The sequence below is a fragment of the Rhynchophorus ferrugineus genome, unplaced genomic scaffold (assembly GCF_030347505.1).
Source record: "Rhynchophorus ferrugineus isolate W39M unplaced genomic scaffold, kcgeb_rfMv2 rfM7, whole genome shotgun sequence".
Taxonomy (NCBI): domain Eukaryota; kingdom Metazoa; phylum Arthropoda; class Insecta; order Coleoptera; family Curculionidae; genus Rhynchophorus; species Rhynchophorus ferrugineus.
The window spans coordinates 31991366-32009127 of NW_027472586.1; the positions used below are offsets into that span (position 1 = coordinate 31991366).

Sequence of the window (17762 nt, forward strand, 5' to 3'; positions counted from 1 at the left end):
ATTAAGCCTACCGGTTGGTGAGTGATTAACTTCATAGAGAGTGAGATCATCATAGAAGACACCCAGCTATACCCAGCCTGGTTACTGGCGTGACTGGGATCATTTTCCTTGTCGGATTTTACACTTTTGCCTTTCGTAAAATCACAATTATAAACAATCACAAACATAAATTTATAGCAAAGTCCTAGCATGATTGGAACATGTCACTATAGCAACAGTAGAAGGACCGCCCTGTCGCCTTGGCCTCTGCGCCAAGTAAGCTGACTGGTGAAGAAGGAGTACCTTTTATAATCGGGATAATCTTTTCAGCTAAATACTGAATAAGTTTTTGTTATAAGAAAATTCAAATTCCAAACTTATTAGCATTAGCAATTATCAGCAGGTTTTAATTTTTTGTAGAAAATACCCTCGAAGTGTTTTCCACCTACTCTTACACACCCCTATAATAGAAACAAGAAAAATTCTATTTATTCGCAGTTTTAAATATATTCATAAATGTTCATATAATATTTTGCATTTATTTTTTAATGTATTAAAATTACAATATTTTAAAAAGTTTCCTTGTGCTCCTATTGATCCCTGTCGGGGCTAAAGAAGAAAACTTAGTCGAATTTGTGTAGGTACTCTTCTTTTTCATGTTGTCGTATAGCTTTCCATGCCTCTTTGTTTTCCTTTGAGTTGGCTGAAAAGAAAAAAAAACAAATTAAACGGACAAAAGTTTCCGAATATTAATATTGTTATATCAAATTTTTTGCGAGACGGGCGGGCCCAGAATGTGTAAAATGATGAAATCCGGAGCGAATCATCTGGAATATTTCAGAATATAATTTTTTTTATTATTTAATTAATATATTGTTACTAGTCGTTTCCGTCTAACCTACAATTTGTCTTTATAATAACTTAAATCTAGGTATATAGCTAGGTGGACCCATCGGCTCTATCTCAGTCTCTGGCGAAATAATGTTTCATGTCACTGCTGAATTTTTTAGTATATGCACCTCACTACACAACTGGTGATATCCAATAGTTGTAATATTTCAATATTCGTAGAGAATGGAGTCTTTCTTCATGCCCCCTTGCAATTCTCTTGATTTCTTGACTGAGTGTGGGTATCTGAAGGTCTCGATGTAGATAATCAGTCCTATAGTATTTAGGTGCACCCACAATACCTCTCAGGACTTTGTTCTGAAAAATTTGTATTTTGTTTATGTTACTCTTTGCAGAACATCGCCGTAATTGAACTCCGTTTGTCCATATAGGTTTCAATATTTGCTTATATAATAGCAATTTATTATGTACTGATAATTGTGATTTTCTTCCAATTAGCCGGTAAATATATTTCAATTCCAGTTCTTTTCTTTTATTCTTTACATGTTCCCTTCAGCAAAGTTTTGCATCGAGATTCATTCTGAGATATTTAGCGTTGCTGCTAGTATTATAAGTGATAGTATTATTTAAGGTTATGGGTGCTTGTACGGTCTGTTTATAGGTGAACTGCACATGTACAGATTTAATTTCATTAATTCTTATTTTCCAAGCTTGTGTCCATTTATTTATATTGTCACTTGCCTGTTGTAATTTTCGTGAAGCTTCTTCACTATTGTCTCCGACAGCTATAATCGCAGTATCATCAGCAAATGTAGCCATCGTAATATTTTCCGTTTGTGGTATATCACAAGTGTAGAGTAGATAAAGCATTGGTCCAGTACACTTCCTTGTGGTACACCTGCTTTAGATTCTTTTATTGTAGAGTAAGCTTCTTCTTGTTTGACTCTAAACATTTTGGTTGTAATGTATGGTTTTAGTAGTTCGGTGTGTTGTTTTGGTAGTATTTTTTGTAGTTTATGAACAGGGCCTTCATGCTAAACCTTATCGAAAGCTTGTGCTACATCTAAAAATATAGCTGAGTAAGAAAGTATACTTTCGTAGGATTTTAATTATCTTTAATAAACTTTAAAAATTTGTACTTAATTTTAAATGCCTAATGTATTTTGTTACATAATTTTAAAATTTTATTAAAAATATCACTTATTTTGTAAAATTTTATAGAATATCGATATTTTGTTGAGCCGATGTATCAATATTTTTATTTTTATTTTTTTTTTGTAAAATATCGATATTTTTCCTGTTGGTTGTAAAACAAATGTCGATATTTCGATATTCGATGATGACGTTTCTCTTTGAGGCTGAAGCAAGTTCCGGAATGCTCTATGGTTGCTGGAATAATATTACAGGCCTATATCGCTGCTACATGCGATATCTTATAGAAATACCATATTTCCAGTTTGGATTTCGAAATCTACACTCGACAATCGACCAAGTGAATATCGTAACAACGGTTGTTGAAAAGGCATTCGAAGAAATTAAATACTGCCCTGTAATATACCTGGACGTCTCACAAGCTTTTGATCAGGTATGGCATTTGGCATTAATATACAAAATGAGCAAATAGCTACCGCAGAATTACTGTCGATTTCTAAAATTATATATTTTCGAGAGAAAATTTGTCTCATGAAGGGGTATTCTCAACACCTATTTCGGCTGGAGTTCCACAGGGTTGTGTCTTGGGATCACTCCTATATCTGCTCAATACTTCTGATATCCCAACAACAAGAGAAACAGTACCTGGAACATTTGCCGACGACCCAGTTATCATGACAAAAGATGTCTAAAGATGTCTGTTTAAGACTGTAGAAAAATTAGCGGTCAAGAAGATCTACAAATGGACTAGAGACTGGAAAATACAGCTTAATAGCCCCAAATCTGTCCATGTTAATTTTGCGTTGCGGCGAAATGACAAAAACATAATTATATCACTTAACGGATGCGCGATTCCTCAAGCAGAATCAGCTAAATACTTCGGAATATATTTTGACGGTGGATTAAATTGGAGACATCATATTAGACAAAAAGCAGAGCGGACTCAAAGTCAAGCAACTCTACTGGTTAGTCGGAAGATACTTTCAACTTGACCTAAAGTCGAAGGGATTGGTTTATTAGTCAATCATAAAATCAACTTGGACCTATGGGGTTACACTAAGACATCAGACCAACTAGTAATCCAGAACACCTAAAACAAAGTTCGCCGGTTCATTACCAATGCTTATCGCTACGTAACCAACGAGCTGCACGATGACCTCGAAATCAAATGGATATACAAAGTAATCCAAGATTTCCCCTTAAAACATGAAATAAGGTTGCGAAATCGCAGCAACGTGGAAGCAATACAGCAACTGGACAACGCGCGGGAAATCGAAGCGAAGATTGAAGCGAACCAAACCACATGAACTTGTTTAGTGTATATGCATATTCTTAACTTTAGCTTAAGTATATTCGTTTCATTTTAATTTGGGAAATACATACTGATGCATTAATCCCGTACTCGGCTTACTTGTGTATTAATGCAGGTACAGCAGAACAGTAGTAATAAATTAATTTGTAAATTAAGATTGTACTAAGCATACCTAATGTAAGATGAAATTAATTTAAAAAAACGATATTTTTCTCGGCGGTTGGCTTCTGCTGATTTATTTATTCAAGTCTCATAAGCTAATCACTGATATATGTGTTGTTATGATCGATGAGGTTATGTCTCTTTTTCATTAAAAATATAACGTTATAATAACGTTACTGTAGGACAGAAACAGAACCAAGCGATTTTTACAAGCCTCTCAAATCCAACTTTATACCATTCATACCAAGAGAACTTTGCACAAATCTTACCTCGACAGTTCTTGTTCTCGGATGGTCAAATGACTGCGTTCTTTTGCTTTATATTTAATTGGAAAGTGCCATTTATAAAAGAGAAGAAATGTAGTTTTTACTGAAGTTCAAAGATATTGGGAGCTTGTATGTACTCTGATTATTTTTTAACTTAAAAATGCATTTATTGATATTTATTTTCCATCATATGTTATACACATTTTTCCCATCTTTTTGAGAACATGGCGATACTGTGTCGAAAGAACGTTGAAAAAGAAAGTTTATATACTCTGTTGAGGCTTGATTGACAGTGGCAGTTTCAAAACCTTGTACCAATCAAGTTATGGTTCATCAGTCTGAACAAGCGGAAATCACAAGGAGCTATGTCTGGTGGGTACTCTGGATGCTGCAGAGCTTACCATTCAAACTGGAACAATGCGTCCATCACAAATCGATTGTGAAGAAGACTTCAATTCTTCTTTGCTACAATACGTTTTACAATTTATTTTACACCATATTTGCACAAAATTTATGGTCATAAATATTGCGCTTGGATGTCTATATTAATGAATTTCCTGGATTAAGCCATAACTTTTTACACTTGGGCCTATCGTGGTAGATCTCCCACTTTTCATCGCCCGTCACAATACGTTATAGGAAATTCTTCTTTATTGCCTGACAAGCGATGAAACCAAACCAACAAATGTTGAAACGGTTCGAAATGGCATTTTAAGCCACATTTTCCTTCATGTTGGATCCATTCCATCATAGAGTTTGAGCTGAGTTTTCGCCCATTAAGTCTTACAGTTGATTGTCTTGGAAATTCTTAATTGGCCTCCATGCCATTCCCTGTTATTGACGTCTATGTCACTACTTTTAAATTTAAGAATTGGCATATCATGGAAAAGTATCGCTGTAAATGTCTCAAAGTATTTCAATCGCCCCAGCAGCAGATTTCTTTAAACAATAAAAGTTGTGAATGTCGAAAATGTAATTTTGAGCATTCCATTCCATGACTAACGCCTGTATACACTCAATAACTCAAGAATACTAAATAGAAAACTGTTATCTTATGTCCCATCCATACAAAGGTTCCAAAATAGAGTGTTGCGTGCCATTGTCGATGCTCCGTAGTGTGTTTCAAATGAAATGATACAACGCGATATTACTCTAGAACCAACAACTAGTGTAATTCAACGTGTTTGTGTGAAGTACTTCGAAAGAGTGTCAGTGCATCCCAATGTACACGCTAATCAGCTAAATATGCGACGTGATAGTGAAGTGCGTAGACTAAAACGTCTTAACACCTTCCGATCTGATTATTGGACCTATATAGACTTTAGAATAAGCTTTAGAATTAAAATGGTATTTTATACAGGAGATGAAATGTTTTTCTACATGCCATTTATATATAACTAGCGACCCGCCCCGGCTTCGCACGGGTGCAATGCTGATACTAAATTAAATACACTACAGAAAAAATATGAACGTTGTATATAAAAACATAGCGGCCCGCTCCGACTTTGCACGGGCATAAAATATATATGCCTATGTCACTCAATGAAAACATGATTAAAATCGATCCAGTATTTTTGGTTCATTCATTACTGCCCTTGGCCTGCACGCATTAAATTTGGAGTAAAACAATTCCTCTTCCCCTATACTTACTATGAAGATTTCCTGCTATCTTTGGAATATCTAAATTCATACAATTTTTATTACATTACACATTTTTAAACGCAAATTTTAAATTTGTAATATCTCCGAAAATATTTGTTTAATTTACATGCTGTAATAATGCTGTCTATATTAATTGCACACTGTATTTAAGGTACTTAATTCGATAAGGATTAATGCCGTATTGCTTAAAATAGCTTCGTAAATAAGCCATTTTCTCACGTAAAAAGTAAACAATAAAAATGGTTAATGTGGGTTATCCCTAAAAGATAAACATATACCATCGCGGACTTTTTTGTAGACCTTTTTATGGTGTACAATACTGTAGTACATTAATTTGATCTAACTCGTAGGGTTAGGCAGCGTTTTTGCTAATTGCTAAATAAGCCTAAAAAAATAGGTTAATTTACGACATCACGTTAGAAACCTCTAAAATTAGCAATGTTGCCTTAGTATATTATGCATGTATTATACACATAAACTTTCCTCTTGAATCACTCTATCTATTGAAAAAAACCGCATCAAAATCCGTTGCGTAGTTTTAAAGATTTAAGCGCACATAGGGATATAGGGACAGAAAAGGCGACTTTGTTTTATACTATGTAGTGATTTAATCATAACAGATTCTGGAACTACTAAGAGTAATTAAAAAATGCAGAGATATGTCAAAAGCATTGCATTAAACAATTGTTTATACTTCTCATTTTCACCAACAGATATCGCTGATCAAAATACATGCAACCCCCTAGTATTTTCTTTATTTGAATCCAACAAATTTCTTATTAATGATACCCAGTTTCTATCGGCTTAAATAATTCGCCTTCGACTTTGACGTCAAGTGAATATAAAATTTAGAGTGATAAATTAAAAAGTTTTACCCATTTTGCTGATACACCAGAATATTGGTAGACAAGCCACGATCCCAATTGGATAATATCTCCAGACCCAGTTATTTTGAAAATAAAACTTGTATGGGAACTGCGCCAGTTTGGCAGAGAACGTATAGGGGAATTTCATCGGTCCGGAAGAGGCAACCTGTCCAGGCGTCGGCTTAGACCCAGACGGTTGGTGGAAACTCTTCACCACTTGATCCACCAGGTCTTTAATATATTTTAAATTCACCTTAGGTAACTGGTCTAAGTTCAGATTTTTCGGCATCTGTATCTGGGGAATTTTCGATTTGATGTCTTTCTGAAGCTTGTCGAGGATGTTCCCGCCTTTCGATGCTAATATAAACGCTATAATAATATCGATTACTATGTATAATTAACATACCTTTGCTAGAAAACCAATGTTTCATTGTTATAGTATTACAAAAACAGTATTGTGTCTCGCGATGTGTATAGTTATGTAAAGTGTTGAAAACGTCAAGTAAAACTATTGACACCAGTTTCTATGGTTACAAATCTAGATTTTGACATTTGTTTTTATTTTCATAATTATATGATATTAGAGGGGCCTTTAAATATTTTTAGATTTTTTATTAGACGCACTTTTAAACTTGAATCAATTAAAAATAAATTAGACCTAATTTAAAATATAATTAAATTAAATTATTCAAACGTCAATTAAAATTATTGACATCGGTTTCTATGGTTACAAATTTGGATTTTGACATTTGTTTTGATTTTGATAATTCTTCAATATGAGAGGAACATTTAAATATTTTTAGATTTTTTATTAGACGCACTTTTAAACTTGAATCAATTACGAATAAATTAGACCCAAACTAAAATTACATTAAGTTAAATTTGTCACACGTCACAATAAACTACTGACGTTGCTTTCTATGGTTACAAATCTAGATTTTGACATTTGTTTTAGTTTTCATAATTCTTCAATATAAGAGGGACATTTAAATATTTTTTACGTATTTTAATATATGTACTTTTGTATGTGGATCAATTAAAAATAAATTAGACCTAATTTTAAATTAAATTAACTTAAATTCCTCAAACGTCAAGTAAAACTATTGACATCGGTTTCTATGGTTACAAATTTGGATTTTGACATTTGTTTTGATTTTCATAATTCTTCAATATGAGAGGGACATTTAAATATTTTTAGATATTTTATTAGACGCACTTTTAAACTTGAATCAATTACAGATAAATTAGACCCAAATTAAAATTACATTAAGTTAAATTTGTCACACGTCTAATTAAACTATTGACGTTGGTTTCTATGGTTACAAATCTAGATTTTGACATTTGTTTTAGTTTTCATAATTCTTCAATATAAGAGGGACATTGAAATATTTTTTACGTATTTTAATATATGTACTTTTGTATGTGGATCAATTAAAAATAAATTAGACCTAATTTTAAATTAAATTAACTTAAATTCCTCAAACGTCCAGTAAAACTATTGACATCGGTTTCTATGGTTACAAATTTGGATTTTGACATTTATTTTGATTTTCATAATTCTTCAATATGAGAGGGACATTTAAATATTTTTAGATATTTTATTAGACGCACTTTTAAACTTGAATCAATTACAAATAAATTAGACCCAAACTAAAATTACATTAAATTAAATTTGTCACACGTCACATTAAACTACTGACGTTGCTTTCTATGGTTACAAATCTAGATTTTGACATTTGTTTTAGTTTTCATAATTCTTCAATATAAGAGAGACATTGAAATATTTTTTACGTATTTTAATATATGTACTTTTGTATGTGGATCAGTTAAAAATAAATTAGACTTTATTTAAAATTAAATTAAATTAAATTTTTCAAAATCTGCTGCCGATGCCCAAAAAAACCCTTTTAGAAAGTTATGACGATGCTGCTCCATCATATTCTAATTGTTGGTTTTGGTTCCACTGATTTAAAAGTGGCGATTTCGATGTCAGTGACAAAAAAACTACCTTGGGGCGCCAACAAGTTTGAAGACAGTGAATTGCCACATTTACTGGATGAAAATCTAACTCAAAATTTCAACTTTTTCAAGCTCTCTGAGAGCTATTTCAAATCAGTTGAATTGTCTAAATGAGAAATATCTAAATAGATGAAAAATGTTTACTACACATCAACATCAACATCCCGTTTTCATTGTATTTAATTTTTCTTTAATTTAATTTTAATTTTTTTGCCTGTTAACGACTTATTTTGGTCGGATTTTAAGTGCATATGTTACTCAAAAAGATAAACAACAATATTAGTAATCACTCTAATCTCCTGTGGTGTATTTCATCATCAGCCTACACCATTCTGCTCTTCCTCGAAAGGATTCGATAATAAAGCTCGAAATTAGTTATCGTAGTGTCTGCGTTAAAATAATTCCGACATGATTCAGACCGATATTTATTTGTAGACATGCATGTGCCAGTGGATTTCGCAAACAACACCGAGGTGCACACACACTGTTGGCCATTCAGGGCAATGCATCGGTCCAAGGTCGGTGTAGAACATGGCCAGCGGGCCCGGTCCACCTGCACCAATAATTTACACCAATGACGTGCCGTGGTGTTGCGATCAAGAAATCCTACGAGAAAATTAATGTACCATGCATTGACGATCACCACCTGACGTCCTGTGGTCTATTGGATATCACGAGTCACGGCTAACGGACTATAAAGAGATTTGTAACTAACTAAATCTAATGGGACATTACGTGTTTTTATCTCTATACGGTAGAACCTCTTTATTCGCACTTTCATTCACGTTTTGACTGTTTCTATAGGTTGGCCCTCAAATAAAGAAATTTGATTGTAGTATTCTTGTTTTGGTTATGTGTGAATGTATTATATCTAATAATTTGGGCCTTTGGAGTTAAGAGAACTTGATTGTCGAATAACACGTAACTATTTACCGCCAGTGGTGGTCTGAAGTCATCATTGAGTCTTAGTTCTTTCTTTCTATGAGTTATTTCTCTCTAAACAGAATGATATAACCTTAACCTGCAAGACAGTTGAATTACTGGACATGTACTCTTTTGTTTGGGTGAATTGAATTGTTTGGGTTTCAGAATTAGCATCTTATCTTAGTGATTTAGCACTACTTGATATACTTTTATTGAAATTGTTTAAAGCCAAACATTTATACTAGAAAGCCTAGAGACATCCACGTATTAATAGAAGAAGTTCAGAACTACATTAACGAAATTCTCCACATTATATATATATATATATATATATATATATATATATATATATATATATATATATATATATATATTGTATTCTGATCCTAGACTGATCAGTTCATTGGAAGATCATTATAGGTTACCTTTAATGGAAGGCTCACTTTTGAATTCATAACCATATAGTTCATGTATTGAAATTTTTTAAAATCCATAAATCACCACCTCGTTTTGTTTCATGCAATGGAGAAATACCTGATTTATCCTAAATTTAGGCTTAGTTTTCGTCCAAATTACAAATATATCATAGGTACTGGTTTGACAAAACATGTATTCATTATTTGGATGAAAATTTTAATTATTCGTGCATAGTAAGTTGCTGCTGTATAAACAATTACGAGAACTCATTCCTCGGACCTTCAGTTACAGGAATGTCCTGGGAGGAGTAATATCAACATAATACAAATATGTCAGAACAAAGTCCTAAGAGTTATTGTGTTGATGCCGCGCGAGCACATTTTTGACTAAAAACAACGACAAGTTGATGATTCGGAGCAGTATTTGAAGGTGATTGAGCGTAATAAACCCGAGTTTTTGCATCGATATATGACAATGGTTGAAACATGGCTCCATCATTTCACTCTGAAGTCCAATCGACAGTCATTCGTGTGGACTTCACACGATGAACCGGCTCCAAAGCGTGGGAAAACGCAACAGTCGGCTAGCATCTTTATGGCGTCTGTATTTTGGGATGCGCATGGAATAATTGTAAATAATAATCAATAATTGAGGAAGGACTACCTTGAAAAAGGAAGGACCATCAACAGCGACTATTACATAGCCTTATTGGACCGTCTGAAGGACGAAATAGCCGAAAAACGGCCGCATTTGTAGAAAAAGAAAGTGCTGCTTCACCAAGACAATGCACTGTTTCACAAGTCAGTGAAAACGATGACAAAAATCTATGAATTGGGCTTCGAATTGGTTCCTCATCCACCTTATCCTCCAGATCAGACTGCCAGCGACTATTTCCTATTCTCAGATCTCAAAAGAATGCTCACTGGGAAGAAATTTTCGTCGAATGAAGAGGTGATCGCCGAAACTGAGGCCTATTTTGATGCAAAGGGCAATTCGTATTACAAAAATGGTATCGAAAAGTTGGAGGGTCACTATAATCAGTGTATCAACCTTGAAGGGAATTATGTTGAGTAAAAAAAACTAATTTTGCCAAAAATATGTTTTTTACTAGATAGGCCGGGGACTTTTCAATTTACGTGTTATTGTTGTGTGAATAAGTGTATTAAATGGTAAAAACACTGAAAAGTGCTACTAACGTTTATTTTATTAGTAACAGTAACACTAGTATATGTAACAATATATTTTTTTAAAAAACTAAAAAGATTTTTAATTGAAATTGAATTTTAAATCCTTTAAAGGAATCTGATCTTAAGCGATACTTAATGTTTTTTTTTGTTGACGAATAATTGAGGTTATTATTATATTTATTGACTGCATGTAAATTATACGTGGACATTAAACTCATGTACCTAAGCTCTAAGGAACATTAGTGGTCTTTTCGGTTATAACCGCAACCCTTTATTTGTAACAGGCGGTAAATTATCTCGGTTACAAGGACAATATCGGTTTGCTAGAAACCGCTTGAACACCACATATTGCGACTTATATCACGAATGCCTTAAATAACGCGGATATTTATTTTGCGAGATGAAAATAAATTTTCCAAAAAATCGCTATGAATTAATTCCAATTCCAACAATTAAGTTTTTTTTTTATTAAATTGTGCGTGGAGCACGAAATTTGATATTAGCAAGAAAATTGGACAAAAGGAAACAAGAAAATAGAAATTGTTGGACATGTCAGGTCCGCTTGGGAGAAAAACTGATAAAGGTTAACATGTCACACGCAGATTGTTGGCCTTCTACGTTGATGATGAGGTCAGTCCTTGAGGCAAGAACACAAGTTCATTCCATATGGTTGGTCAATGGGGTCGAGTATTTTTTGATCTACTTTTAAAACCATAATGGTTCATATTACGTATGATGTGAATGCTAGCCGGTAATCGCTGTTAATATTTTTAACTAACTGACTTTGTAAAAGACTTTGTAAGATCTTTGTATCAGTATCAGTATAAAAATTCAAAAAACATTTTTTTTATTCCTATCTTCATTCCTATTTTTGCTTCGGATAATATTGAATTGTTAAATTATCAATTTTTCTCTGCAAATTTCAATGCTTATTTTGATTTGATAGATCTTTTTAATTTCCTGTGAAGCGACTAATAATACTCACCCGTCATACGATTACTCCATCGTCCATTCATTATATTAACTTAATCAATAAGTTTATAGTCAGGAACTTTGACATTGCCTAAATAGTTATCACAATTTCTTTAAATCATTCCTCGTTAAAAACCTTCTTCTTTATACTCATCTTTGTTTACATGAATGCAAGAATATTAGGCCCAACAAAAATCAATTATTTCAACTTAATTTGTAGTGTAAGGATGACGAAAATAAAATTACTAGTTTTCTAAATTCGCCATTTCAAATGGATTTACCGCACGAGAAATTAACGGTCAAAAAAGTTAAACAAACAATAACGAGAGAAATTAATATTTACAAAGCTCCTGGTTTACTTAATTACTGGTAAAATTTTAAAAGAACTATCAGAAAAGGGTATGAAACTATTAACATTTATATTTAATGCTATGTTACGTATTAATTACTTCCGTAGCATCTGGAAAGTAGCTAAAATACTAATGATCTTAAACCAGGAAAAATATCAGAAGGTGTGACCTCCTACCGGCCTATAAGTTTATTACCGATAATCTCGAAAGTTTTCGAGAAATTATAGATCAATAAGCTAAACTATATAATAGAAAAAAGAAAAATTATTCCAGAACATCAGTTTGGCTTTCGCAATAAGCATGGGACTATAGAACAAGTGCACAGATTTGTAAACAAAATAAACACTGACCTAAATGACAGAAGATATTGTTCGGCTGCTTTTCTAGATATATATCAGCCTTTTGACAAAATATGGCATACGGGCTTGCAGGTTAAACTAAAAAAACTTCTCCCTCATCTGGACTATCAGTTACTAAAATCGTATCCCACTGATAGACATTTTATTGTAAATCAAGGCGATAAACATACCGAATTAAATCCCATATATTCTGGGTCCAGTACTGTATCTTCTGTATACAACCGATCTGCCCACCACATAAAGATCCAGTCACAGCACAATAAACCTACAAACCCAACTGTATCAAATACAATTATAGTTGAAGACATAACGCATTAAAGTCAATAAAATAAAATCCACCCATGTAACGTTTACCCTGCGTAGACGAACATGTCCACCAGTGAATATGAATCATCGTCAACTCCCCCAATCAGAACAAGTTAAATATCTTGGTATGCACATAGATCGACGCCTAACCTGGAAGAAGCACATACTCTCTAAAGGTATAGGCTCATCGAGTGCAAATTCAAGTTATCATTAGATAACAAGGTGTTACTGTATGAGTCTATACACGAGCCTATTTGGTCATATGGAATTCAACTATGGGGTACCGCTAGCAAATCTAATATATCCATCATTCAGCGGTTCCAAAATAAAGTGTTGCGTGCCATTGTTGATGCTCCGTACTATATTTCAAATAAAGTGATACAACGCAATATTCCTCTTGAACACATAACGAGTGTAATTCAACGTATTTGTGTGAAGTACTTCGAAAGAGTGTCAGTGCATCCCAATGTACTCGCTAACCAGCTAAATATGCGACGTGATAGTGAAGTACGTAGACTAAAACGTTACCTAAAACACCACCTGATCTGATCACTGGACATATACAGATAGACTTTAGAATAAGACTAATTAATTAAGATAATATTTTATACAGAAGATCGCTTAATGAAATGATTTTCTACATGTCATGTATATATAATATAGACATAAGAAATACTTATTGTCTATAGGGCAGATTATGGAATTACAAAGAGTAAAAAAAAATTGTAGTAATTCTCGATAGATCTTACATCAGATATGCTTAGTACATTAGTTGTTCAGTTGTATTTGTATTCATACACAATCAAAGCGAGTACGGGATTATTACATCAATATGTATTTAAAATAAATATAAACTACTTAAGCTAAAGTAGAGAATACACTTATACACTAAATAAGCTCGTATGGTTTGGTTCACTGCAATCTTCTGATTTCCTACGTGTTGTCCAGTAGCTGTTTTGCTTCCACGTTGCTATGATTTAGCAATCTTATTTCATGTTTTAAGCCGAAATCTTGTATCACTTCGTATATCCATTTTATTTCGAGGCCATCGTGAAGCTCTTGACTGCTTACGTAACGATAAGTATTGGTAATTAATCGTAAAACCTTGTTTGGACTGCGTTGGATTACTCGTTGGTTTGATGTTTCAGTGCAACACCATATAACTTGCACCTATGTACCAAACTAAACCGAGTGATATCATGTAGTTGTATAGTAAAGTCTGTTAATTGGTAAAAACATTGTAAATGACTGTTATTTTATTTTATTAGACTAAGTAAGGGCGGTAAAATTCCCATGATCTATCATTTGAATTCCCTATAACAATACTTACATCAACCAACAAATTCATACAGTGCATGATCGAGCAAAGCTCCTGAAATATGTGAAAAATTTTTTCACGTTATTGTAGTGCCTGTCCATGTGTCAGTAGTGATGTTTATTAACGATAATAGACATATTTGTATATAACCGTATAGAAATAATTGCAAGAATAATATAAATTAAATTTTTTAAAGAAATTAATGAAATGTAATCAACAATTGCTCCTAATATTAAAAACAAATAGTTAAATCGAAGGTTTAATAGATTGATTGTAGAGGATGAACAAATTTCCAACCATCACAAACCGTATATTTATGGCTTTTTAAACCCATTCATTATATCGACGATTTCAGCCATTACAACGTGCTCAGGACGACATTCGAAATGAATATGTTCCTCAGGTCTCTTCGGACTATCCATTCTAATTTATTGCTTCGATTATTGGGAAGTAGCTTCTGAAACGACAGAACAGCTCGTTAATCTCTAAAAGAATATTATACCATGGGTTGATTTCGGAGTAAAACTGTATGTAGTGTTAGTAAAACTAAGTATTCTGTAATATTCTAATGTATTTACTATTTGTTAAAATTTTGCTGTTTGGTATTTCTGCTTGTATTATGTATTATGCTTCAAAATTATACATTTTACGTGTTTATTATGTCCTAGTCGCTCTCTAGTCAAAATGCGACCGTAACTCATTATGTTACTTATGTTTGCTGTGTAAAGGTAATAATTATTGCACATGTATTTTTAAAATTTGTTTTGTTGCTTTAACAGTGAGTAAAGCTACGAGTATTTACAAATTCATTATTAGCTTTTCTTATTTGTTTTAAGTGTCTATAATAATTGTTCTTTCATAGTTCAAACAATAATGAAATAATCATTAGTTTAAACAAATTTTCATGTAATTTAATGTAGTTTAAACAGATTTTCATATAAAAATATCGTTATATTTATATTTTCATCAAAATATATCTGATTATGACCAACATATTTACTTCGATATATCGATAAAAAATTTTGGATATCGAAAATATATATATTAATATGGATATTTTTAAAATACAGTGACCAAGATAATACGAATTAAACGAGCGAATGATTAAAAGTACTATGGCATGCTTGTAGACTTCTTGAAGCAACTTACTCATGACACTGCATGATTCAACTGCTTTATTAATTTCGGACCTAGCAGATTTTTAAATTTTATGTGTGTGTGTTTTTTCATCGCGTTATAATTTGAACGTAGGTTACAGGGTCATCGCCCAACAAGTACCTAAAATAAAGAAATAAATCTGTTGTGTTTAATAAACAAAATATTTAAGTGCCATGGTTTCAAAAACTAAATAATTAGGAATAATTTATATGAAGGTTTCACTTCACATATTATTACATTAAAGTTTTGTTTCATTAACTTTATTATAACATATTAAGTTATTAATACTAATAATTAATTACACTTCGGTAAATTCTAAAATAAATGTATATAGTTACTAAAAACAATATTTATGTAACTAAACGTTTGATTTGGTTTGTTTTGGTTTTAAAGCTTCTTTCCATTTCAGTGAATAAATTAATTTTAGAGAATGATGCTTACGGTTATCATGTCTATGGCTGATTATAATTGTTATTTTTAAAAACCCACTAATTAACTTTTATAACGAAATTAAACATTATTATTTCCTACAAGAGAAGCAATTTTCACAACTTTTTAATAGCTTCTAGGTCCATAACATTATCCACTATATTATTATATTCAATCTCTTCTGAAAAAAGTTCTAATTTTGATAAATTAAAAGCAATCACATCTCTTTGCTTTTTTCTTGAAAAAACTAAAGAAATTTTTGACTAAACTTTTTATGTTAGGTATTATTAAAAACTACTAATAGGCCGTTGTGGTCGTATTTAGGAAGATCTGCAAAATATATCTCTTGGGTAGTGATTACCTCTTTATTTGATGAAAATCATGTTTCACGATAAATTCTCTTAACGTATGAGAATAAGTAATAGTTAGAGGGCGCTAAATCTATCCCGCAAGCTGGATTTCATGCAGCTCACTATTTTAATTCACAATGTACTGTTATCAATAAGTTATTGAGCTTTGTGAATAGGTGTTTCGTCTTTATAAAAAATAAGTTTTTATATGAAATCCACCTCTGCTCACAAATTTTTACATCGAATTAGTAGAAATAGGTTAAGATGTTACTCGGGATTTTTTGTTAACTTAGTTTGTAGGTTATTCACTCCCAAATTCATTAGGCATATTCACAAACTTAGGCTAACTCCTTCTTGGCCAATTTATAGACATCAATTCGCTTTCCACCAGATTTATTCTTGAATTGACATTCAAAACAAAATTACTAAAGTTAATACAGTAACTCCCTTAAATTTTAACCGATTTTTGTCCAAAAACACCCGAGTAATTAAGATTATTCGGAAAGAAAATATTTCCCGTATTTACTGGGAGTTAATCGTGTTCAATTCAATTTAGTAGGGCAGTTCGTTGACGTATTAATGAAGATCCGATATCAAAAGCAACCGAATGTCAATGGCACGAAATTTGACAAAACAAAATTATACGTTCTGTTTGTTTACGACATTGTAGCTTAATTTTGAATGCCTATCGCCTCGCTTATTAGGATATTGTTAAGTTTATTTTTACGAAATCTGATAAATAAATTGTACTAAACAAGTGTGAAACACTGTAATTTATAAATTCACTATAACGAATAAACATGTCCTCGTCCATCATCATGTCCATAGTCGGAGCTCAGAGGGAGTGTCTATTCCCCAACCAATATGACCAGCCTGCGTTCTTGCTTATCCTTTATTGGAACTGGAACTTCACTGGGACTTCTATTATATTAAAGGTTCATTTCGCCACAGAAATGTCTGAGTAATACCTTCGTTTTTCATTTGACAGTCACCATTTGACATGTTCAAAGCAGTTCACTCTGCGTTTTTGAAATTGTTTGAACAATTGGTATATAATTGACCAATTCTGCGATCTTTAACATCAAAATCACCTATACTAAAATCATTTTAACTAATTATTTTAAGCCTGATGAATAAATTAGATATATAGTATATCCAAAATAGCAGTGAACTCTCGTCGCCTCAATTTATGACGTCAAAACGTCCCAATATTGCTGCATTTCACATTGATTTTTAGTTTATTTTAGATTTGATATGTAACAACATTCTAATGTAAATAAAATAGTGAAATAAAAACTTTATTAAATATAATTTATTTCAACATTATAGTACATTCAATGCATATACTAGAATTATTTTATTATATTTAGATATAACTCTTTTAAACCATCTATGGTATCCCCTGGTTGCATAATAAACTTAATTAATAATTGTATATCCAAGTAATTTATTTTATTTTCGAGCATATTTATCTATTTATGTTTAGTTCTTGTTTTCTTCGTTGCTGCGTTTTCTTGTCAAGTCATTTTGATATCACTATATTTCTCCTTAATTTCTTCTGTTACTACCTATGGAAATTTTCCTTGATCAAAGTAAATTTAATCACAGCATTCCCTCTAATACATTTGCCACATCTGCGAAAGAGTTAGTATTCATTCTCTTCTCATACATTTTAACCAAATGCTTATATATATTTTTAATAATTACTCACATATATATGGACAT

The 17762-nt window shown here is 32.2% G+C and overlaps 2 protein-coding genes across 4 annotated transcripts in view; one reads left to right on the forward strand and one right to left on the reverse strand.

Moving 5' to 3' along the window:
• Positions 1 to 17762, forward strand: part of EcR (Ecdysone receptor) — a 604745-nt gene that overhangs the window by 160337 nt on the left and 426646 nt on the right. The gene's annotated exons all lie outside the window — the stretch shown is intronic.
• On the reverse strand, positions 478 to 6877 carry LOC143199488 (uncharacterized). 2 transcript variants are annotated; one of them, XM_076409324.1, is made up of 3 exons: positions 6655 to 6877; positions 6275 to 6605; positions 478 to 682 (listed from the first exon to the last, which is right to left on the reverse strand). In XM_076409324.1, the coding sequence occupies exons 1-3, from the start codon at positions 6677 to 6679 to the stop codon at positions 634 to 636; spliced, it is 405 nt and encodes a 134-aa protein (XP_076265439.1). In that variant the 5' UTR covers positions 6680 to 6877; the 3' UTR covers positions 478 to 633. The 2 variants fall into 2 exon arrangements, with proteins under 2 accessions (XP_076265439.1, XP_076265438.1); XM_076409323.1 differs by having other exon boundaries at positions 6258 to 6605; positions 6655 to 6866.